Source organism: Osmerus eperlanus, chromosome 24 (assembly GCF_963692335.1).
Source record: "Osmerus eperlanus chromosome 24, fOsmEpe2.1, whole genome shotgun sequence".
NCBI lineage: Eukaryota > Metazoa > Chordata > Actinopteri > Osmeriformes > Osmeridae > Osmerus > Osmerus eperlanus.
Window position 1 is genome coordinate 2,085,191 of NC_085041.1, and position 24,149 is coordinate 2,109,339.

Below are 24,149 nucleotides of genomic sequence, written 5' to 3' on the forward strand. Positions count from 1 at the left end.
ATATACAGGCTTCATAACAACAAACGTCCGTAGTTCCCATCCTAGGGTAGAAGAGACCAATGAGAGAGGCTCCTAGGGTAGAAGAGACCAATGAGAGAGGCTTCCTGCTGCTGGTGGGCGTGGCCAGGCCAGGCTTGTGGATAGGCCGGGTAAGTTACAGCCCTGGAAGGGGTTCTGGGTTCACAGGACTACAGACACATTCTTACCCTTTCCAGGTCTTTGAAGTCCTCGTCCAGTTTGGTCCCCTCGGCACCCCCCACCTTCTCACTGACCATCTGGAGGGAGGGAGAGAGAGACAGAGACAGACAGAGAGAGAGAGAGAGAGAGAGAGAGAGAGAGAGAGAGAGAGAGAGAGAGAGAGAGAGAGAGAGAGAGAGAGAGAGAGAGAGAGAGCGATAGGGAGAGATAAGAGAGGGAGAGGGAGCGGAAGAGGGATAGATGAGAGCGAGAGAAAGAGCAAAACAGAGAGACACCAGATTGAGGAGTGAGATAGGCAGAAATAGAGAGGGAGGGGGGCGGGAGAGAGAGATTAAAGAGAGAGACATAAATAAAAGAGAGAGAAACAGTGAGAGAGAGAGATTCACACACAGAACAGAGGCAGAGAAAGAGCGGAGGTTGAGAGGAGAGACAGTAGAAGAGAGTTGTGTGCAGGCTACTGTTATAGAGGAGCAGAAACAGCACTAGACACATTTCTCATCAGCCCTATCCTTATTATCAAATGGCATTTCTCAAAGTAGTGAATGTGGACTGTCCTCTCTCCATGGCTTCAGACCAAATCACATTTTATTTGCATAGACCCTGTCTGATAACTCCCACAGCCTGACAGGGATACCAGTCGTCTCTTCGCTCTCCTGAAACACCTTGACAGGCCGCCTCTGCTTTACAGCAAGTTCCTCCCACTGAGACCCCGACACACACACACACACACACACACGGTTAACACATTCACCCCTCCCCCCACAGCCCCGCCCCCTCTCCTGCACTCTCCCTCCTCCTCCCAGTGTTTCCTCTCCCTGTCTCTCTCTCTCTCTCTCTCTCCCTCTCTCTCTCTCCTGCTGTACATTCAGTCCTAAAGCTTCCTCCAGCTAACTCCCCATGGTGCAGTGGGCTCCCTCAGCTAACCCTGTCTGCTAGGAGACAGCACATGCTTTCAGATAACACGACAGTGTCATGTATTCATAAAGGAGAGGGGGGTCTTTTCAAATGTTACTCCAACGCAGTTTTGGAGCACCCCCACAGAGCACACAGTCATACAGGACAAAGTAGCTACTTAAAAACGACAAATAAACAGTATTATTTCTCTCGAAGGGAGGCTCTCTGACAGTGTGTGCTTAAGCACAAGACATGGGAGGGTTTCAGGATCGGGGCACTGGTTCTGTCGGGAGTGATAGACTGCAGGGCATAACAGCACACATATGGAGGTGTTACGTAACCTCTCGGCTGTCCCGTGTCCTGTTGCAGGCTTGTATCCGTCCAAAACAGAACGAGCCTGGCTACACTCTACAGGCAATATTCTGGAAATGTTTAAAGGCCTCTTTTTAAACAGAGACAACTGATTTGCTCATAATGTTTTTTGAGATGACGCAGGCTATGCTTAATTGGAAGCATACGTGCTTGGTTTATGAGCAAGCTTTTACAGACAAACTCAGAAAGTTCTTTCTCCCAGTTCTCGGGCTGTAAGGTCTAGCCTGGACCCAACATGGCCCTGCTGTCCTGCGTTTCCCGATAACGACGGATCATAGCAACGATCGAGCAAAATAACGATTTCTTACGTGCGTTTCCCAAACATGCTCGTAAGGAGTAGGCTAATCTATGCGCTTTCAAGAGCTACGAATTTTCAAGAGACACTTTAGCTACGGTGTCTTTGGGAACGGCCCGTAAAACTAAGATTCGTCGTACGACGGATTCTACGATCAACTTAGGCTTACGACGCTTTCGGGAAACGCAGCCCAGAGCGGTTCAGCCCAGCCTCTGTCCTGTCCTGCAGGCCTAACTCAGTTACAAATAGTGGAACATAAACAACAACAGGTTATGGGGACAATTTGATGTTTTTCTCCTGATGAGGGAGAATTAGAGCAGATACTGGTCTCTCAGTTTGTCAGGGTGTATGGAGGGCTATCTCTTGGTCTGGGCTATCTCCTGGTCTGGGCAATATAGAGGGCTATCTCTATGGAGGGCTGTTTCCCAGGCTATGCAGCCAGATGAACTCAACAGGAAATAAACTCTAGCCTCTCGCCCTGACTAGATGGGTGGGGTGATTCATGGGGGTCTCACCACTTTCCTCAGGCAAAACACAAGCCTTACTTTTTATGCTTTGCAAACTTCCTTCTGTAAAACATGTTAAAGACCTGGGCATTGCAAACTGAAGAGGCCTTATCGTGATGACTAGTGAGTGCCATCCCTCTGCAGGCTCTATTTATAAAAGCGCAGCATGTCAGATAGGTCAACAACCTTTAACCCTTGTGTTATCTTCGGGTCATTCTGACCCATCAGTCATTGTGACCCACCGTCGTATTGCGACAAATTTACCTCATACAAAAACAAAGTGAAGCATTTTCTTTTAACTGTCGGGCTGTCTCAGACCCCCCACATTGGAATGGTTAAAAGAAAATTATTTGTATTTGTTTTTGTATTGGGTAAAATTGGGTAAACACAACAATGGTTCGTTATGAACCTTTGGGTCATGTGACCCGAAGGCAGCACGAGGGTTAAGATACAGCCATGAACCGTGGTGCAAGCACATGATAGCTTTCCCTGCCCTGGGGAACTGGGATCAGATCACGAGGACAGACAGACAAGCCAGCACTGATTCACGGTTCAATAACAAGACTAGATCAACTAAAGTCCTCTTCCATTTGAAGAGGTGTACACACCTATTGTAGGTCTGTGCTGAGTAAAGCACCATATCTACCTGAAATACGATGTTGTTGCAAGGCTTAGCAAAGTCTCTACATGGCCTCACCTGTGTCCTCTGTGTTACTGTGGGGCTTGTGGACTTCCATGCTCTGGATACCCAGACCTCTAATGAGGCCCTTCCCCCCACGGGGGCCCTGCCCCCCACGGGGGCCCTGAGGACCCCAGACACAGCAGCACATCAGGCCTGGTCTAATGACTGCAGCATGTGAACCAGGAAATGGGCATGGCTACTAACTCGCACCAGACCAAGGAGCGCTAGCTTCTCATCAGGCCTCGGTGACACCGCAGAGCGAGAGAGAGGAGAGGCGACTATTTGCTGCTGCGTCCTGGAAGATGATGTGGTGTTTCTCGGAGGAGGACGTCTGTACGTTCTGAGGTTGATGTCACTTCCACGTGCTGGCCCCGTCTCTCCTCCCGCACCTGTTATGTAAACCTGGGCATGAATGGATAACCAGGAACACCGCAGGGATACCACACACAGAGAGAGGTGACTCATGTAAATATCTCCCATCAAAGTCTTCTATGTGAACAGAGGCCGCAGTGTGTTCACCTTTATCTTGCACGCGAATACGGCACAGCATGGAAAAAGGTTTGGTTTACATTTACATTTTTTGTCATTTAGCAGACACTCTTATCCAGAGCGACTTACAGTAAGTACAGGGACATTCCCCCGAGGCAAGTAAGGTGAAGTGCCTTGCCCAAGGACACAACGTCATTTGGCACGGCCGGGAATTGAACTGGCAACTTTCAGATTACTAGCCCGATTCCCTAACCGCTCAGCCACCTGACTACCGGTTTACCTAACATCAGTTCATAGAGTCTATTCCAAGACACGAAATATAAAGCATATAGGAGATACTTTAGGCCTTCCCTTCTGACTATGAGTCGTAGACAGGAGGGCCAACAGCTGCAGAGACGTCTGGGAACATCTTGAGGTGAAGAATCGCTCCACACAACATGACTTTGTTTGGATTGGAGATATGGTTTGCAGATATGGTTCTCATATCAGCATTGCAGAGGAGACGAGACTGACACACAAGGCCACCTTAGTGTCTGCTACAGTAGCTGGCAGCTCGACTAACAGAACGAGCGAGAAAGGGAAAATAGCCCGGTGGGATTGGAAACGGCGTGAGAAGTGATTGGGAGGCAGAGAATCGTGGGATTGTTTTGTGATTGGGAGAGTGACGGTGTGTTGGTGAGTCAGTCGCATCAACAGGCTCCTCAACAATGGAGGACATGTTGCCAGGGAGCAGGAGTGTCCTGGCATACATACCAAACCGCCCTAGATAACACGCACGAGCACGCACTCTCTCTCACATTCACTCACTAACACACACACACAATCGCTTACAATTTCTCTTCCACACACTCTCACATACACTCAATCACACTCTCTGTCTCCCTATCTCTTTCTCTCTCTCTGTCACACACACAAACACAACCCTACGGGCCATAGACCTCCGGCCTGCTCACCTGCTATATATTTTGAATCTGGTAGCCTAGATACACAGTCATTAGGTACTCTGTAACCCTACATAGACCAGCTTATATATATCCCACTGTCAAATAGTGGCACACCATTAGCAGAATCGACTACTAGGCTCAATGGCCTAGTGACAAGCTGTGAGGTCCGTGTGTCTGTGTGCAGTTGGAAGAGAGGGCAAGAAGAAGTGCAACTGTTCAGTAATGTTAGCTTAACCTTTCCAGCGAGATATGATCTCTTCAGAGTAGCTGCCCCTGGCTGAGAGACAGAAATCAACCCTCTGCAGAGCCCTATCTCTGACCACTGAGCAACCATTTCCTGTTTCTCCCACACTTCTCAGTAGGCTTGTCTTATTCGTGCGATATGACGGGATGTGTGAATGTTGAGAAAAGGAGAGGTCAAGCAAGAGAAAGGCATCGTAAATCGATTCAGCGTCGGACACAGACGAGGGAAGAGAAAACAGAGACAGTTACTGTAAGCGAGGGTGTGTGTGTGGCGAGGAAAGCATTCTTCAGATGTCCGTTCTGAAACTTCCTGCATTCCACAAGAACAGAGCTACAGCTGCACACATTATCTTACCCGCTGCTGCAATTAGGCCAGCAACAGAATACTAATTGTCACAAGTCACAAACCATGACAGTTCAACTGGCACCTGTACCAGCTTGTGCTTTGATCCCAACGAGGAACTACACTGTTTGTGTCAGTGCTGCTTTCAAAGGGGACAGGATTTTTCTTGCTGGTGTAAAGAACTATTGAGTCATGCCCTGGCAAGAGCTGCAAAACTGCATTGCAGACCAATTAGGAGAGAGCTACCTCGTTCATATCTAGCTGTCTGCAACACACGCACGCACGCGCACGCACGCACGCACGCACGCACGCACGCACGCACACACACACACACACACACACACACACACACACACACACACACACACACACACACACACACACACACACACACACACACACACACACACACAGCAGTGTGGCCTCTACATCTTGCAGATTTTCCCTCCAGACTTGCTCCTTTTACTCTCCCTTTGTCTTCCCTACTGGGAACTACACAGGAAGTTGGGGGAGAAACCAAATGTCTTTCCTGCTGATCTCAGCAGGAACAGGAAGAGAGGAGGCTGACTCAAAAGTCTCTGTATCATCAACTGGTAGTGAGATCAGATTTATGCTGACGAAAATGAATCACATCAACGTCTCAAGTTGTCAGCTATTTAGCTATTGTGTCAGCACATTACCATATTTTACAACAGCAACAGTCTGTAACGCCTAATAACTGTTCAATGACATGATGTTGTACTAATACACTTTATAGTTTACGCTTGGAGAGAATGCGTATCCTTAAGGCACGGTTATAGGACATCTGTTATCAATAACTTTGTATACCCTGAAGTGACGTACAAGTGCCTGGTTGAGTGACAGCTGTCTGTCAACACGCACCGTAACGGCCTGATACAGTTGCTAGGATACCACAGTGTTTTCAATAAAATTAAGATAGGAAGCTAGTAAAGCTACCTTGCTAAAATCAAAAACTTTAACTACCAAGCTAGCGACTCAAAGTTCATCTCATCATATGTTTAAACTTTGCCGAAATAAAATTGGACTCAGCTAACTACACAATTGTTATATGCATTTAAATCGGTAGGAAACATAATAATAAGTACGTTAAATTAAATTAATTAAAATAAAGAATACAAGAAAAGTTAGCTAAGCTAACATTAGCGATACTGGCTAGCTCGAGCTACATACAAAGCGAGCTGACTGTCTGTTGTGCTAGCTAACGTTGAAGTAGGAGGAAAGTTTTCCGCTAACCTGGCTGGCTTTATAAAACTGCTTCTTGAAGCCCGCTACAGACATCTTAGAGGCGGACAGTCTTCCACTTTGGCCTTAAAAAATCGTTAAAGACAGTCAATCCACTTGCAGTTTCTTGTTGGCAAGCAATGAGAAGCCGTTGATAAGAAATCATAGGACCACTCCGCACTCTGGCAGCCGTGTCGGGACACGCCAACTGATTGTTGGGTGACCACGTCTACCAGGGGGTTCTTCAGATTCACAAGCGTGACTAGAGCAGAGTGCGTACGACGGACGAGATCTACAAGTCTACCAGACACAGCGACAGGTCTCAAACTACAGGGTATACCTCCAGGATATGTAATTGCTCGATGCACATATTTGTAAATCTGCGCCAACTCCCTTTATTTAAACACCCCCAAGAAATCCCATCGTTGTACATTCCTAACTTCGCGATGGGACACCAAAAAGACTGTGGCATAGCCCCCTCTACCGTAAACCTATGGGAAAGTCCGATTTAATAAACTTAATAGTTCATCATGGACCACTTGGTGGCAATACAGTACTCTACAATGATTTCCACCGGCTCATTAAGCGCATCGCGACAACAATCTGGTCTGGGCAAAGGTGGCACCACAGGTCCAAAAGTGGTGGGGCAAAATTTAGGACATATCGGGGGCCTTTCTTGGGGACGTGTTTATATTTTAATGAACAAGTAAACTTCTGTGTCCTATTTGTATTCTTTGTTGATTAACAATGGATAATTGTAAACATTTACATACATTTGAGTAACTCACTTACACGTAAGGCATGTAAAAATTATAGTTACAGTACATGATTGTACAGTAGGCCTACATGCTTGGTTTATGGTTGGATTTTTTCTATTTGGGTCATGTGATTCTAGGTCATGTGATTCTAATTCTCGCTAGCTAATAATGTCATGTAAGTTAGCTTTCTAGTATGTAGTAGCTAAAAATGCATACTACTCTGCATGATCATTTTATCGTGATATTGACACGTTGAGGAGTTTGACATACAGTAGTTACCTTGTTTCTTTCCAATACAAGCGACGTTTTCGGTAACCATCTGCACTGAGTCGTTTTGTAACCCTCGTGCTGTCTTCGGGTCATTGTGACCCACAGCCATGTTGTGACAACTTTAACTAATACAAAAATAAGGTGAAATGTTTTCTTTATCATTCGCGCTGTCTCTGGGTCGTTGTTACCCAGTGTGTCACTTCTCAAACACACTTTCAAAGACGCACACATGGAGACAACAGGCCTAAACTGGTTGTCTGCCCATGGTACACACTTCATAAACACATCTTTAGACTTCAATATTACTGTACTGTCTGACTCTCCAACATGGGTTGGTAGATTGTTCCAGAGATAGGGGACCTTAGTGACAGCTTGCTTATCAGAACCACCTCAATGATGGCCGATTAGCTGGAAGAGTTTCGTTAAGGCGTCACAGGAAATAGAAGAGATATAGATTATAGAAGCTGGTGTTTCTGCCCTTAGCCCACTCCCCAGTCAGAAGTCTTCTACAGCCCAGTGGAGACCCAGTCTGAGAGAGAGATGGTTCCTGTCCTGATGCTGGTGGTCATGTTCTGGAGCACAGGTAGGGCTCTGTTGTATCTGTACAGTGTAGGATACAGTACAGACATGGATTACTATATCTAATACTGTCCTATACTGGTATATAACTGTATTAGTGTATATGGTACTGTTTTATACTGGTATAGACCTGTATTAGTGTATATGGTACTGTCTTATACTGGTAAAGACCTGTATTAGTGTATAAAGTCTATACTGGTATAGACCCGCGTAAATGTATTTTAGAAACAAGAATGTGTTTTGTGCTAAAGTTACGGTTTGTGAAAAGAAAATAAGCATATGAAACATAGCTGTTGTTAATCAATAAATAAAACACAAATATATTCTCTCACACACACTCTTACTGAAACACACTATATTTCACTTAAAAACACACACTCACTCTCACACACAAACAGTACCCAGGGCACTAACCCTCAAACACACACACACACACACACACTAACCCTCACACACAGGCACACACAGGTACACACTCTCGCACACACTCTCACGCCGACACGCACAATACCACACAAACTACCACAGGCACTCATACAGACACAGGACAGCATAAGCTAAAGGGCGTGAGGGTTAAAGCCCCGTCTGGTTACACTTTGCACAATGACCTTAGACACCATGTGTAAGCGGTTGTGTCCAACCAGAACCTGTCTAAGGAGAGCCTGTTCACTCCCTATTAAGCCCCATTGTACCGAATTTGGTTGCAGTTCCACCAGAGTTCCACTGGGGGTGATGGCGGGCGAGTGCAAAATGAATGGTCTGTCCTCGCGGTCTTGCAAGACCGTTCTCGCAAGACGCTTGGCAAGAACGTTCTTCTCAAGAACGCAAGTACGTTCTTTAGCGTTCTTCGGATTAATAAACAGCCATTCTCTGGTCCAACTTTGGTGGGACATCGACATATGTATGCGTTTACGTCTGGGATACCGTTTGAAATCATATAAATGTTTAGGTAACGTTATAGTAAAACGATCTTTATTACATTCATTAATCCACACATTGTATTCCCAATGTACAAGTGTTCACTGTGTTAATAACGTATTTATATTCATAACATATAATAAATTATATCTTATTAAAATCTATATTGATTTCAATAATAATCTTAAAATAGAATGGGAACATAATAAACAGAAGGATCATGACAAAAGAGAAACTTTTTAGGGAGGCATTTATATAAACTTTCTTAAAAAAAATAGAATTACAACTCTTCGAGACGAAAAGAAGCACTAAACTGAAGAGAAAAACAACATGACAAAAAAAGGATAGAAATTAACAAACAAAAGATCACAACAAAACCAGCACACGATCCAAAGGTTCAAATCCATCTTGCTATATTTCATTATCGTTTAGATGCTATTTCTTCTACGAACTCCGTAATGCTCAAACGCCCAATAATAACATTGATATCAAACTGGGTAGAATATTTGATACTTCTGTGATCAACATTCACAAGAACAGACTGTACACAGTGATGGGTTAAGGTTTTCTGTTGGGTGCACGTGTCCCTGCTAGGCTATCTAAAGACACTAGGTCAGAGAGACCAGTTATCTCCCTGAGTGAAACTGACTGGAAAAGTAAAAGTGCTTAGCCCTACAGGACTGCCCCCGCTGGAACACCACCAGACAACCCGCCAGAGGCTGCACAGTTTCACCTACATTTTTTAAATTTGTATTTTTTTTTTTTTACAAATACATCCTAAGCTCTAAACACTTTCACAAAGCATTTACACCATGTGTACAATCTTGCACTGCCTCGCAAACCGTCGTCAAATTTGTGCGAGTTAATACTAGACTCATGTCGTGTAGTTGTGGCTTTGTGTAGCGTTGAGGGGGAGAATCTGTGCGTTCATCTCTGTCGGAGTGTGTGTGGGGGGACTATGCAGGGTCACCTGACTGCAGGGTCACCTGACTGCAGGGTCACCTGACTGCAGGGTCACCTGACTGCAGGGTCACCTGACTGCAGGGTCACCTGACTGCAGGGTCACCTGACTGCAGGGTCACCTGGCTTGGATTAGTTTAGGGTGTAGCTGTTGCCTTCAAGCTACACAGGAACAACATTATTGCACAGTCCCACTCTGACTCTACCTTGAGCATCCATTAAAATCCTGTATCCCCCTAAACAGAAACCACAGATGCTTATATACAATAGGGAGTCCTACACTGGCCCAGCAGTGCAACAAGTGAAACATGGGATCACTTCTAATACAACTGGATAGCCAAGGCCTGTGAGAGATTGTCTCTTTGCGGTAAAGGGGGCGGCTGTGGCCCAGGGGGTAGAGAGGGTTGTCTGTTAATCGCAAGGTTGGCGGTTCGATCCCCGACTCCTCCCAGGCCATGTGCCGAAGTATCCTTGAGCAAGACATCGGGAGCAAGTTGCTCCCGATGGGCAGGCCGGCGCCTTGCATGGTAGCTCGCTGCCGTCGGTATGTGTGATTGAGAGTATGAATGGGTGAATGAGAGGCAAACATTGTAAAGCGCTTTGAGTACCGCTAAGGTAGAAAAGCGTTATATAAATGCAGTCCATTTACCATTTAAAGAAGGTTGTAATAAACTTCAGCTCTACTGATTCTATTTTCATCCACAGCAGCTGGTCTGTAGAAGGGTCAAGCTTTGTATTATGAGTGTTGAAGGGCTTCATTTGTGAAATCCAAATCGATCTCTCATGTTTCTCTGTCAGTATGTTTGTCTAGTTGTCTATGTGCCGGTATATTTATCTGCCTGCCCCCTTGTGTGTACAATATGTAGTGTCTTAACAGAATTTCAGTAAAAACAGAAATCTCCATGAGGTTTTATCAAACAGAATGGAAAAATATATTTGCATAAAATAGATGTAATATTTTTCAGCTATGTCCTTCAAACTGCACGGTAAAGAGCAACGCAGCGGATGTGGTGGTGCTGTGTCCCTACCTCCACATAGCTCTCAGGGCTCGCTGGTGAGGGACTGTCTACCCTTAGACGTGCGGTAAGTCTGGGGGGAGGTGAGGTAGTACGGCTATGGAGGGTGGGGAGGACGACAGACTAAAACACCTCTATCAGTCTATCAGTTTGCAGTTTTCTATGAAAGCAGAAGGATTGAGCACCACAGGTAAAAAGTATGTATGGGTGTTGACCAGCATCCCTGCCCACTGCTGGCCCAAGCAGCTAGACATCCCAGAATCCTCTTCCTCCACACAAGTGAGAGTCTGCTCAGTTTGTTGGTTGTCAAGCCTCGGTTGCTAGGCTCCTTCCCCCTGTGCCTCTGCCAGGCTCCATCACAGTAGTGATGGTCGTTGCCTGGTCGTTGGGGACGTCAGCGGGGGGTGGGGGCCGGGGGTGGGACTCCGGAGATGGCAGTGATCGGTGCTCCTTGGGTGAGGCTGTTATCGTCCTGCCTCTACGCCCGTCTCAGTAGAACAGCCTACTGCCTCTGGGAGTCTTTGTGGCTCGGAGGCGGGGCTTGTGGCTCGGAGGCGGGGCTTGTGGCTCGGAGGCGGGGCTTCCCCAGCATGGTCTTAGTCTTAGGTGCCAATTGTCCACAGGGTTCAGACTGTGCAGCGATTGTCGTCTTCTTTTCACCCAACCGTGTGGTCAGGAAGTCTTTGAGAAGCCTGAGACTATTTTCTTTCTCTCCCTCTCTTCTTTCCCCTCTCTCTCTCTCTCTCTCGCTCTCTCTCTCCCCCAAACAACTAATTGTTACAAGAGTAAATATAAGTCTATGTATACATATAGTGACATTTGAAAAAAATACTTTTCAAAATACTTCTGTGATTCTTTCCTCTTTTCGCTCTCTCTTTCTCGAAGTGGCATTTGCAAGGGGAAAAGGTCAAAGGGTTGAGGTCTTTGATTGCATCTAAAAAAAAAATGATGTTCAAAAATAAAATAAAAAATATATCAGTGTCTGAATGTCTGCTAGTACAAATGCACGAGTAGGCCAGCATAGGTGCCTAGTCTAAGTACTGTGCAATAGATTGTGCCTGTGATGTGGGTAAGACGCCTCAAGTCTTAGTTCACCACGTCATCCCTCTCGCCCTGCTCTCTCTTTTTGTTCTTGGTCCCTTTCAACAGTTAACTTCCTGGATACCAAACCACCACAAGTACAAAACTAAGGAGAAAAAAAAAATTGCTGTTTGTTTTCACCACCCCTCGCATAAAAAGCGTTTAAACATGCCTCGTCCATAGTACTCCTCCAGAGAGAGGCTAGGACAGGGCGGACATTCTGTGTCAGGCCTTGCCGGGGGTGAGGGGGCGACAGGACTGAGAACTACATTCACTATTAGCTTACCTTAGGACCTTTGAAAACTCGAGAAGTCAGACTCAAGTTCTTGAGGACTTCTAAGATTGAGTCCTTACAAATGTCTTTTTTTTAAATTATGATTTAAATTACCACGAGAACATTTCTTATAAGGTTTTTCTCAACTCCTCCCCACATAGATAACAGATAGCGATGAAATGAAATGAAGCAGTAACTACGGGACTGTGTCTCCAGGCAGTTCAAGCTGCTCTGCAGGGCGGAGGTTCAAAGGTGAAAGAGTGGAGGTGAGCGGTAGCGTCTGCTAAAGTGTAGCGTGCAGGATTGTCACTGAGTTGCTGGTTGCCTCTTGCCACTTCCTGCTCTCTCTCTCTCTCTCTCTCTCTCTCTCTCTCACTGTGCTTCTCTCGCTCTCCCCGTCCCTCATCCGTAAACCTCTCTGCCTGTGTGAATCAGGGTTTGGTGCAATGGGGGACCACTAGCCCTCGGTGGAGTCTGGGAAAGCGATCTGACTGCCGAAGACCTCGCGGTAGAGAGGGGGGAAGCTGTAGGCCGTCTCTGGGTGGAGGATCTGGAAGAACTCCAGCTTGTCGATGTGCAGGTTGCAGATGGACTTCATCATGGGCATCTTGGACACCATCTTTAGAGAGGAGGAAAAAGAGGGAAACATATCAATGTCAGCGTTTTCCCACATCCGAATCCGGCCATCTACTGTCAAACTATGACATGATCAATCTAAAACAAAGTCAGAATGAACAATGCAATAAAACTAGTCTGTAACCAGCTTAGGATGCAGAGTGCGTGGTGACGCACGGTGTGGGTACCTTGGTGAGCTTCTCCTCGGAGCAGCCTCCTCTCTGAAGGCTGTGCTGCAGAGCCAGGTACATGTTCTCCTGCAGCTTCTGGACCTGCTGGGTGTCGCTCAGCCAGGCCCGGTCTGGAGGGGGGGGGGGAGGGGGGAGGGGGGGGGAGGGGGGAGGGGGGGGGAGAGGGGGGTCACATCACTATTAAACATCATTATTAAACATACCACACACCAAAAAATGAAATGAAACTTTTTAAATCTGGTTTTTAATTGTTAATTTAATTGTCTGCCCCTATTGTTATCATATATTACGTTTTATGACTGATTTTTCCTGTGCTGTAGTGATTCGAGTGGAAGATATGCGCGTTACAAATAAACAGTATTGTTATTATTACCACTGTCATAAGACATGTACATAACCAGGCCATTCTACGGGGCCGCAGTAAGAGGCTTACGACAACGGCCAGAAGGTGATCTGTGAGGTTGCTGTGGTGCCCCCTGCTGGAGGGTCTGGGTCTCACCTGGTGACAGCAGAACGGCGGCGCTGAACAGAGCCATCTCCTCCTCAGAGAGCTGCAGGCGGCTCAGGCTCCTGGCCAGGTCGTACACGGCGCCGACCAGGTCGTCACAGCCTGCGCAACACACCGGGAGAAGTCCCCGTCAAACAACCTGACTTCCAAAGTGGAGTTTGACCAAGGTTGTTGGTTGGTTGACTTACTGTGTGTGTGTGTGTGTGTGTGTGGTGGGGAGTAACTTACTGTGTGTGTGTGTGGTTGTGAGCGGGTAACTTACTGTGTGTGTGTGTGTGGTGGGGAGTAACTTACTGTGTGTGTGTGTGTGAGTGTGTGTGTGGTGGGGAGTAACTTACCGAGAGCCTTGAAGAGCTGAGCACTTGCAAACTTGCCATCGAAGAGCAGAGTGTGGTTGATGGGGTTGTAGGAACGACACATGCGGATGAGGAGGACATCCAAGCAGCCTGGAGGGAAAACCAGAGAGACCAGAGAGAGAGATAGAGAGAGGGAGAGACAGAGAGAGAGGGGGAGAGAGAGAGACAGAGAGAGAAAGAGAGAGATAGAGAGAGGGAGAGACAGAGAGAGAGGGGGAGAGACAGAGACAGAGAGAGAAAGAGAGGGAGAGAGACAGACAGAGAGAGAAAGAGAGGGAGAGAGACAGACAGAGAGAGAAAGAGAGAGAGAGGGAGAGAGACAGACAGACAGAGAGAGAAAGAGAGGGAGAGAGACAGACAGAGAGAGAAAGAGAGAGAGAGGGAGAGAGACAGACAGAGAGATAAAGAGAGAGAGGATGCTCCAACATGCACACAACAGCAGCACAAAGTCACGTCAATTTTAAATCGGACCACAGGCAATCCCCATTTTCAAAAGCGACAGCGATGTGGAAGATTGTGTTTGTAAATCACAAAAAAATGGAGGAGACAATGGTTTATTACAAGGGATGGATGTTTTCCCAATACAATACAAAGAGTACAGGTTTGGTACATAGTAGATCATGAGGGGGAAAAGAGAAAAGTGGACGAGAAGAAAACAAGAGGAACAACGGTTAGAACAAGAGCCTCTGGAGCCAGGCTCGTGGACAGCAACATGATGCGTGTCCAGAGAAGCAGCCCTGGGGGCAGGCCTGGTTTGTCTTTAGTCTTAGCATAAGCTGTGTGTGTGTGTGTGTGTGTACTGAGTTGCTGTGTGTTTGGTCTCAGCCACAAGCTCTGTGTAGGAGTCATTCCGGCCCTAGGCAGGGCAGGTGTAGGTACTGACCTGCTTTGAGCAGGATGATCTGGTCGTTCTGACAGAGGTCCATGAAGCCGGTGATGCGCTTGGCGAACTCCACCACATACTGGATGGAGTTGGTGAGGTGATGGGCACACTGCTGCCACATCACGTCCACAGACTGGCACAGGGAGAGACGGGCACAAGACATGTCACTCTGTATCCTAGACATGTGCCTGTCTGTGTGACTGGCACAAGGAGAGACGGGTACTTAGATGAGTACAAGACATTAGGAATGTTACTCTGTATCCTAGAGGTCTGTCTGTCTATGTGTCTGGCTGTGTGTGTATGTGTCTGACTGCCTGTGTGTGTGTGTCTGTCTAACTGTCTGTGTGTCTGCGTGTGTGTATGTCTGCGTGTGTGTGTCTGTGTCTGTCTGTGTATGTGTCTGTCTGACTCCCTGCGTGTGTCTGTGTGTGTGTGTGTGTGTACCTTGGTCTGGAAGGAGCGTGTCTCCTCCTGGGAGTACAGCGTCCAGGCCAGCCTCTTCAGTTCCTCGGAGCTGTACTGGCTGGTCTCCACATGGGACTTCAACACACTCTGGGTGATGCGCTCTGAACACACAGGAGTCACAACAAACATCAGCTTCAGACAAAGACAGCGAAGCTCGATGGAATTGTTCTTTTTATCCGTGTTCCCGCCACCAACTGTGTTACCGCGGTAACAGAGAGATGGCGCGGCCATCCTTGGGGGGGGGGGGGGTTCCTACTGACCTATCTCCATCAGAGAGCAGCCCTCCGGCAGGGGGTTGAGGAGGCCGTGGGCGAAGATGCCCGACTCGTGCAGCAGCTGGTACTCGTGTTTGACGTGATGGTCTCCGAAGTCCAGGCCGCTCTGCTCAGGGGAGCTCTGAGACGAGGAACTGCTTCCCCCACTGCCTCCCAGCATCTCCAGGTTGCAGTATTCCCCTCCGGCGCCCTCTGGTGTCAGGGGCAGGTCAAACAGCAGGCCTTCCGGCAGGGTGGTGATGTCGTCCAGGTCGCTGAAGGCGGTGCTGGAGCCCCGGCTGTAGGCACGGCCGTGGGAGCCCAGCTCGGACGCCTCCTCGCGGGCAGCGGCGCTGGCTCGCTCCTGGGACTGCTGGTGCTTCTGGACCTCGGCGTACAGGCTGTCTCGCTGCTTCTTTGACATGCGGCCGAACTTGACCGCTGGGATCGGGGAGGAGACAAGGAAGTGATGAGTGTCGGCGGAGAACAACCAACCGATCAGCAACTGTCTGAATATGGCACTTCAGCAGTCAGACACACACACACACACACACGCAGCGGTGCAGGGCCTCACCATCGCGGCTCATGCCCAGAGCCAGACACTTCTGCAGCCGGCAGTGTTGGCATCGGTTGCGGTTGGTCCGGTCGATCAGACAGTTCCTCTGGCGAGAGCAGGAGTACATGGCGTTGTTCTGCTGGCTGCGCCGGAAGAAGCCCTGCCGGCACACACACACACACCACACACACACACCACACACCACACCACACACCACACACCACACACACCACACACCGCACACCACACACACACACACCACACACACACACACACACACACCACACACACACACACAGAGTCAATTGCAACATTAAGTGACAAAATATGTACAGTGTGTTTTGTTCATTCAGAATGCAGGCCACAATTACCCACTCAAAAACAATCAACACGACAGGCAGGCTCCAACACAACACAGGTGAAACTAGAGAAACTTGATTTAACTCTCTAATGGAGCTGGGGTACTGCTTACCTTGCAGCCCTCACAGGTGATGACACCATAGTGGATTCCTGAGGACTTGTCACCACAGATCTTACAGGGTATCACTTCAATCTGAGCTGGAGGGGGAGAGGAATAGGGAGGGGGAGAGAGAGAGAGAGAGAGAGAGAGAGAGAGAGGACAGTATTTTAGAACAGACTGATATACAAACAGAAATCGAAAGAGTTTGAGTTACGTGGATTTTGAAATGCTGCATGAATGAATGTTGTCGGTGTTCTCTTGTGCAATTCCGTGTCATTCTACTCAGACAATAATGACACAATAAAACGTTATTTGTCTAAGCTTTGGGTGGAGACTATGAACTCCTGGGTCAGGGAGCAACAGTCGATAGGGAAGTGGTTAAGGAGGAAGTAATGCTGTTTCTCAGCAGGATTGGACATGAGTCTTGGAGAAAGGGCTATTCGAAATTGCGAGCCATAAAACGTATCTGATATGCTGCTGAAAACCATAAAGGCCAGACAAACATTGTCAGAGCAGGCTAACTTTAGAGCGACTTAATCAAGTTGACTAAGGGTTAGGGTTAGGTAGCAAGGTAGCCGGCCTACACCACAGTCTAACTTACAAACCTGGATAGCCTTGAAATTAGTTCTACTAGGTGTTGACCCCGTATATATTTTATTCACAGAGGATTTCACAATGCAGAGCCAAATAGACCATCTAAATGTCAAATCTTGGGAGGAAATGTACTTGGAGGAGTGCACATTCTTGTGACAAAACACACAAGGCAACAAAAAAAAACAGCACACCTTTAAGAGAGCAGACTTTAACTCTCTATCTTTCTCTCCATCTTAAGCACAGACTGTTCTTTTCAGCTTCTGTTTATCTAAGTGAGGCTGCCAGAGTCTTCACTGGACCAGAATAGCAGGTCAATTGCATTAGCGGAGGCCCGCGGTTATAAAGTTACACCGGCTCTTTACCTCGCCCCCCCGCCCCTCCCAGTGCCCCCCCCCCCCCCCCCCCCCGCCCCTCCCAGCGCCCCTGCCCCCCCCCCCATCCTCCAGGGTGAACTGCAAGTTAACAAAACCTCCTCGGCTGAGCACTGAAAAGACAACAACCTAAAAGAGACGCAACCAGACCAGCAGGAGCTACGCTGGGAGTCCGTCGCTCCTGGCTGTTTGCAGAGGCTGGCAGGGCGTGTTAAAGACTTTTTAAACTGCTTTGCGCCATGACGCAATTAGGTTGTTAGGTAAGCTTGAATTTGCCGCTGTGGTATTAACCGTCCCGATCCAGAACGTCAGAAACCTCTCACAACTCCAAGCTCAAGTCAGGGATCTGGACATGCGTCACGCGCGAAATCAAATTAAGTTTAGGTTAATTAACTATGTGAATAAAAGGTACAATTTCAACGTTCACGGAGAGAAATGGCCCAGGCGTCCCCTGACTGCTGCTGGTTGGTGGAGAGACAGTTCTTGTGCATAATATGGGTGAGATATTTCAGTGTTTCCTCTGGATAAAGTTCCTACCGACCTACAACAACCAACCCTGGGAAATAAATAAATAAAGGCCAGTGGAAAATAACCTCCCTCCCCTCCCCTCCTCCCTCCCCTCCTCTCCTCTCTGTTATATAACTGCCGTCTGGCCACATTCCACGAACACACTCATTCAGGCGATGTCGCCGTGGCAACGCCGTGACGAGCCTCTCCCTCCCCCTCCCTTTCTCTTCCATGCTCCCATTGGCTCACCGGGTGCAGAGCTCAGGCTCTGACTGGCTGTCTGGCCTGCTACTCAGCCAGGGAGAAGTCCGGCTTGGAGAAGGAGCTGGTCTACTGACACACTTTCCCATTGAGCAGGGAGGAGGAGCCTGGCACAGCCTAGTAATCTCATTTCTCTCCCGCTTTAAGGTGGAACCAAATCTGACTACATCACAGAGAGGAGATAAGATGAAATAGAGAGAGAGAGTGAGGGTGAAAAGAGGGAGAGAGACAGGTAGAAAGAGAAAGTGAGATAGAGAGAGATGGGAGGGAAATATGATATGTCATCTCACTGCCGTGTGGTTTATTCCAGAGAACGATTTGTGACCGTCTCAAACAGGTGTGAGAGCAAATCAATAAGTGAAATAGTGCCGGCGGCCATCTTCTCCTTATGTAACCGAGTAGTGAGTTACTCCACCGGCCCATGGGGACAGCAACACACACCGACCCTCAACTAGTGGCTGCTTGTCAACTATTTGACTGCAGTTTCAGCTGTCGCTCATATAACTATTTTTAGGTTCTGTCGGTTTGAAGAAGCTTACACGACACGAATTGGCCGGTCCCAATTTATATAAGCGAGAGGCCCGACTACAACACAATCAGTCTCCCTCTTACACTCCTGCAACGGATGACTAATCAACAGGGGAGGAGGCCATTACTCACGTGAACTGCTCTCAGGGCAGGAGGTGTATGTGAGACTGGGTTCTGTGCAAGAAGGAGTGATTGATTTGCCCCGCGGTCTTAAACAAGGACAGTTTTTTTGTGTTTTGACGCTCCGGAGAGAACATTTGGGGTCATTGAGTGGAGGTAGTTACGGTTACGGTGTTTCCTGACTTTGAAAGCAGTCGCTTGACGCACTTTGGAAGTGCGATACAAAGCAAAAAACGTTACAAGTCAAAGACAGATTGTGTGAGTGTTTTTCTTGTACCTTATCAGAAAATAAGACCCTGGTGAAGCATTACAATACTCGTTAATTATTACCAGATAATTATGCACTTAGCCTTGAACGGTGTAATCAGTGAGTTGAATACTGCCATTATGTACCCGCCAGGTAAGAAATCAGAGAAACTCAAGGAAATTGAGAGGCCAATGTATTAAATGATCCATCAATGTCAAAAGGGACTCTGGAAGTCAAAACAGGCCTAAACTTGTGGAAAACAAGTTACATTATTCTCTTGAACACAAGAGAAGATTTGTTTTATCATAATAACCATTTACTGTGACCGAAGAGTGTCCTGAGAAAGAGGAGTTTCAATGAAGGTAAACCAGTTAGTGGTATATTCTTGGGTCTAATCTGCAGGGTCTAATCTGCAGGGTATAATCTGCAGGGTCTAATCTGCAGGGTCTAATCTGCAGGGTCTATGGAGGTGGCCCTTCTCCTGTGTGTGTCAGTCACTCAGTCAGTGTGTCATGCTCCAAGTTCCAGCGCTACGAAACCTCCCAGGTGCTGTTAAACAGTTAAACAAGCACATTCTGAAACTCGCATGCAGCCTTATCACGCATCCAGATAGAGTCCAGAGTTCCTGTTTAACTTCAGAGTTTCAGTGATGTGAATTACTGTATGCTTAACCTAAAGTGGTAGACTTTCAGGGTGCTGAAACACACACAGGCCCTGTGAGGCATTCACTTTCATTCTTTAATCCTCCAATTTGTCCTTTTCCTATTGTTTTCCTTGTGGTGTGAGTGTGGTGTGTGTATGGTGTGTGTGTGGTGTGTGTGTGGTGTGTGTGTGGTGCTGGAACAAATCACAACTCACACTCGCTCCTGACACACACACTGCTTTCTCTCAGACTGAGGGGAATCGAACACTTAAAATTAAATACCAAATAGACTACAACTGACTGTACTTGTTAAAAAGGCAAAGTATCATACTATTGTAAAAACTATAATAAAGCAACGGTCAAAGAAATCAAAGCAACAATACCATGCAGAATTGCTGGTCCATCTGCCCACTTGTCACACATACACTGGCTTCAGTAAGGGCAAGAGTTCCCAGGAGACACCTCAACCGAGGGGATGCGAAGGACAAAGTGGTCGTGTCCAGCTGTCAGACAGACAGGCACCTTCACACATCCACAGCCCAGCATGCTGGGAACTCCCACAGACAGTCAGACAGAGAGACAGACAGGTAGACAGACAGACAGACAGACTCTAAGGCCAGCAGTGCAGTGATTATGATATCACTGCAGTGTCTCTACTCTCCAAAGCTTCTTCACGGTTACTGGACTCTTGAACCCTTGTTACAATTACATGACAAATGTGATTTATGGAGTTATAATCACTTAAGTTTTATTACGTAATTCGATAATACATTTTTATATATATATATTTTAAACTATTTTATTTCACCCCCTGAATTGAGAAGGACTGTTGTATGTCTAGAGGCCAATCAGGGACCTCGTTTCACAGGCCTCCTCTTTAAGGCCTCCTATCAGGGGCTTTGTTTCACAGGCCTCCTCTTTAAGGCCTCCTATCAGGGGCTTTGTTTCACAGGCCTCCTCTCTAAGGCCTCCTATCAGGGGCCTTGTTTCACAGGCCTCCTCTCTAAGGCCTCCTATCAGGGGCCTTGTTTCACAGGCCTCCTCTCTAAGGCCTCCTATCAGGGGCCTCCTGAAGTGGAGTGCTTCCTGGAACTAACAGCTTGGTGCTACCTCTTCACTACCTGTCTGTCTGCCTGCATGCCTGACTGTTTATCTGTCTATCTGCCTGCCTTACTGTCAGGCCAGAGATACATTCCAAAGGGACATGAGTGATGACATCATCAATCTGCTGTTATAAGCCAACTGTGGACTACCAACCAAAGAGTTTAAATACTGTACATACTGCTGGAGCTATAGGGTGTGGTGTTAGGTGTCATTATGGGGTGTAGGTTGGGGCTAGCAACCCCAGGGCTGTTGCCATGATCTACAGGGGCTACGCAGCACGGCATTCCACTCTCCCTCTGACAGGTCAAAGCCAAGCAGGGCCCCGAGCACTGGATCAGTTCAAGTTCAAGTGCCACGTTCTCGGAACAAAAAAGCCTGACGGTTGGTAAATCAGATGCATTAGTTCTGTTTTGTAGCACACATCTGATTATAAACTTTGATACTAAAATGTTGTAAACGTATTCATTTATTTATCCTTTTCCCGAAGATATATATTAGATCATTATACCACACATTAACTAATGAATATAGGAGGATTTGAGGCTCCTAATGTAGGCATTACATGCCTGGAAAGGCCTAATTTCTTCGGTTTACCGACGACAAGGGCTCTGCCAGACCGTTGATTTGCTACCAAACAAATCATAACACATTATGATCATTTGCTCTCTCTCAGTAATGACGCTGCAGCTCGTCATCCGTGTGTCTTCAGTTCACCATCCTTCCTCCACTCTCCTCCTCCCATGCTGTGTAATCCTTAATGACATAACTAGGTCAATGGAACAGCTCACTCCCCCCTTCTCTCCCCCCCAAAACTCACCCGCGGCCATGCTGCGAAGTACGAAAACAACAACACGGTACCCTGCCATCTAAACTGAACACCCGCGGACGGACCCCTCTTATTTATTTTTAATTTTACAAATGTTTAAGAGGCTGTTCAAATACATATATGGAGTGATATTTAATGACACAGTATTAGTTACGAGGTGTAGTATTATACTGTTCACATGTTCTCCTTAAAACATGAGCAAAATAGGTTGAGAACTGACAGGAAAAAAAGACCCATGTCATTGGAGAGATTAGGCAATGTGATTATCTAATATTTTTCGTGTGTTTTCTTTGAGCCGTTTCAATCTCCCTCCCTCCCTCCCTCAGTTCTCTTACATAACCAAAGTCGCACTCTGGTGGGATAAAGTAACTACATCTACCATAAATTATTACTGTCAGTTCTATGCGTGCAAAATAAAAATAAAAATATTATTAGTGCAAAAATGTAGCCCGTGTGCACATTTGTAGTCTGTTCATAATAATTCATGTTTTAGTATTTATCACGCAAAAAGCATGCAGAATGCGAACATTAGACTTAACAGAAAACAAGGTTAGGGATTTCCTTAAAGAAATGTAATTTAATGACGATCTGATCAACTATTTTAGCATCTTTGTTGCTTTAATTGGAGTATTTGTCATGTTACTGTAATCTATTCGTCTTTATCTGTGGGGCTTGAAGCCTACTTGTGCTCTATGCGTAGCTCCTTGCGTCGACATACGCACTTAGAAAGAACTATAATTCAAAGCAATGCTTAATACAAGACAACGCTGAGTAGGTGCGAAACGGTCATTCAAAAAATAACTTTAAAAAACATATAATTTTGCATGTATTGCATTGCCAGTTAAGTAGAATTATCATTCACTTACCTCTCATGATGTTGCTGTTTTATCTTCGAGTCATACAACTCTATATGAAAATAAAACTGAGAAAAATATATAAGATAACGGGTTTTTAGCTCCAAAAAGGAGCTTTTGAAAACTGTAAAAACAACAAATACTCATATGTAGCTTATACTAACACTTGTCGACGAAAACAAATGGGTTAGGAAAGAAAGATGTTGCTGATGTTGTTTCGGTAAGTTTAAGTAAGCTCTTGCACCAGTATTCCCCTAGTTGAGTGCGCTGTTTGCAATAAAAGTACGTCGCTGAATCGCGTTGCTGTCACCTCTTTAGCTGACTTGAGTGCACTGTCTTTTTCGCGCTCTGTAACCTTCTTTCGGCGCATGGATTCTCACATGATCGCGTTCCACCGGCCCGCCTCGTGCCCTCGAGCAGTGGCGCGCTTCCTCCGCCGCGCGCTTAAGGAGGTTCTCAGAGCTTCCGCGCGCGTGGGAAAGTGTGGCAGTGTGTCATAAAAACACAGGAATTATTCCCACAAAGCGGTCTGGATCTTGGCTTTTCAAAGCCTCTGTTTTCCAGTTTTCTTTTGTGATTTAGATATGTGTGATTTTGCCGTGTCATTAAAGAGCACATTCACAAATGGCTTAATTTTGGCATCTTATCTGATGTTAAATTGAGTGTGTTGTTGAATGAGATGATTGTTTTCGACAGTTGTGAACACTGACGACATCCCTGAAAACTTGCAACTAAACTGTCAAAATCATGAAAGTATTTAGAGGTGTAAATATTTTATTAAAAAGTAGTGGCCAAGTTGTAACATAATTTAACACTAACATGACAATTTACATGTACAATGCAAAAAATATATATGAATGTCTTCACACATATAAACAAACATAATATTTATCATGAAAGTACTTTTTTTCATGGAATGGTCAATGTATATTTAAAGACAAACATTAATCTAGATGTGTCTTTTGGGGCAATGTAATTACATAATGTACATATTCATTTGACAAGTCAATATATTTTATTATTATTGACAGGCCCATAATAGGTTTGCTAACAGAGAGAGAGATAAATAAACAATCTGCAAGCTTTTTACTGTTCTGAGGAGTTGAAAAAGCAGTTTTGACAGTATGGAATAAAAACATGAGAAAAAAAGTAGTCTGATGAATTTCTTTTCAGCAAATTTCAAAACTGTAGTGATCTCTTTCTATCTCTCTCATCCTCTCGCTGTCACATAATTCCTTTCTTTCCCACTCTGTCTCTCTCTCCATATTCTGTGAGAAGTGATCAGAGAAATCTAGAAAAATAGACAGTCTAAAAGACTGAGAGAGAGAGAGACGTCAGATAGGGTGAGTAAATAAGCACTGTATGATGAAACTCATAATGAAAACACCGGAAATGAAAACAGTTGAGTAAGTGAGTAAGACTCTATGATGTAACGGGTACTGTTATGAAATGACAAGAGCATTTACTCTTTCTAGGTTACTGGAGCAGTGCATTCACACAGAGCTTTCTCCCTCCCTCCCTCCCTCCCTCTCTCACCTCCCTCCCTCCCTCTCTCACCTCCCTCCCTCCCTTACTTCCTCCCTCCCTCCCTCTCTCACCTCCCTCCCTCACCTCCCTCCCTCCCTCTCTCACCTCCCTCCCTCCCTCCCTCTCTCACCTCCCTCCCTCCCTCTCTCACCTCCCTCCCTCCCTCTCTCACCTCCCTCCCTCCCTCTCTCACCTCCCTCCCTCCCTTACTTCCTC

The 24,149-nt window shown here is 46.5% G+C and overlaps 2 protein-coding genes across 6 annotated transcripts in view; both read right to left on the reverse strand.

The window, feature by feature from the left end:
- sh3gl1b (SH3-domain GRB2-like 1b) overlaps positions 1 to 6,573 on the reverse strand; it is a 13,516-nt gene extending 6,943 nt beyond the window's left edge. Inside the window, exons 1-2 of one of the 2 annotated variants that reach the window (XM_062450250.1) lie at positions 6,221 to 6,573; positions 207 to 275 (exon numbers count right to left, since the gene is read on the reverse strand). In XM_062450250.1, the coding sequence (XP_062306234.1) occupies positions 207 to 275; positions 6,221 to 6,265 (114 nt within the window). In that variant the 5' untranslated portion in view covers positions 6,266 to 6,573. The remainder of the gene's footprint in view (positions 1 to 206; positions 276 to 6,220) is intronic. The other variant, XM_062450251.1, reaches the window with a different exon arrangement.
- Positions 6,574 to 8,765: 2,192 nt separating this feature from the next.
- Positions 8,766 to 22,783, reverse strand: rorca (RAR-related orphan receptor C a). Of its 4 annotated transcripts, none has more exons than XR_009928362.1 (11): positions 22,419 to 22,783; positions 16,364 to 16,449; positions 15,910 to 16,051; positions 15,342 to 15,776; positions 15,061 to 15,182; positions 14,617 to 14,749; positions 13,716 to 13,823; positions 13,369 to 13,479; positions 12,867 to 12,979; positions 9,768 to 12,682; positions 8,766 to 9,703 (listed from the first exon to the last, which is right to left on the reverse strand). XR_009928362.1 is itself a non-coding variant. In XM_062450343.1 (10 exons), the coding sequence occupies exons 1-10, from the start codon at positions 22,423 to 22,425 to the stop codon at positions 12,521 to 12,523; spliced, it is 1,419 nt and encodes a 472-aa protein (XP_062306327.1). In that variant the 5' UTR covers positions 22,426 to 22,783; the 3' UTR covers positions 8,766 to 12,520. The 4 variants fall into 4 exon arrangements, 1 of the variants encoding a protein (XP_062306327.1); XR_009928360.1 differs by having other exon boundaries at positions 9,752 to 12,682; XR_009928361.1 differs by having other exon boundaries at positions 9,736 to 12,682.
- Positions 22,784 to 24,149: the final 1,366 nt, after the last annotated feature.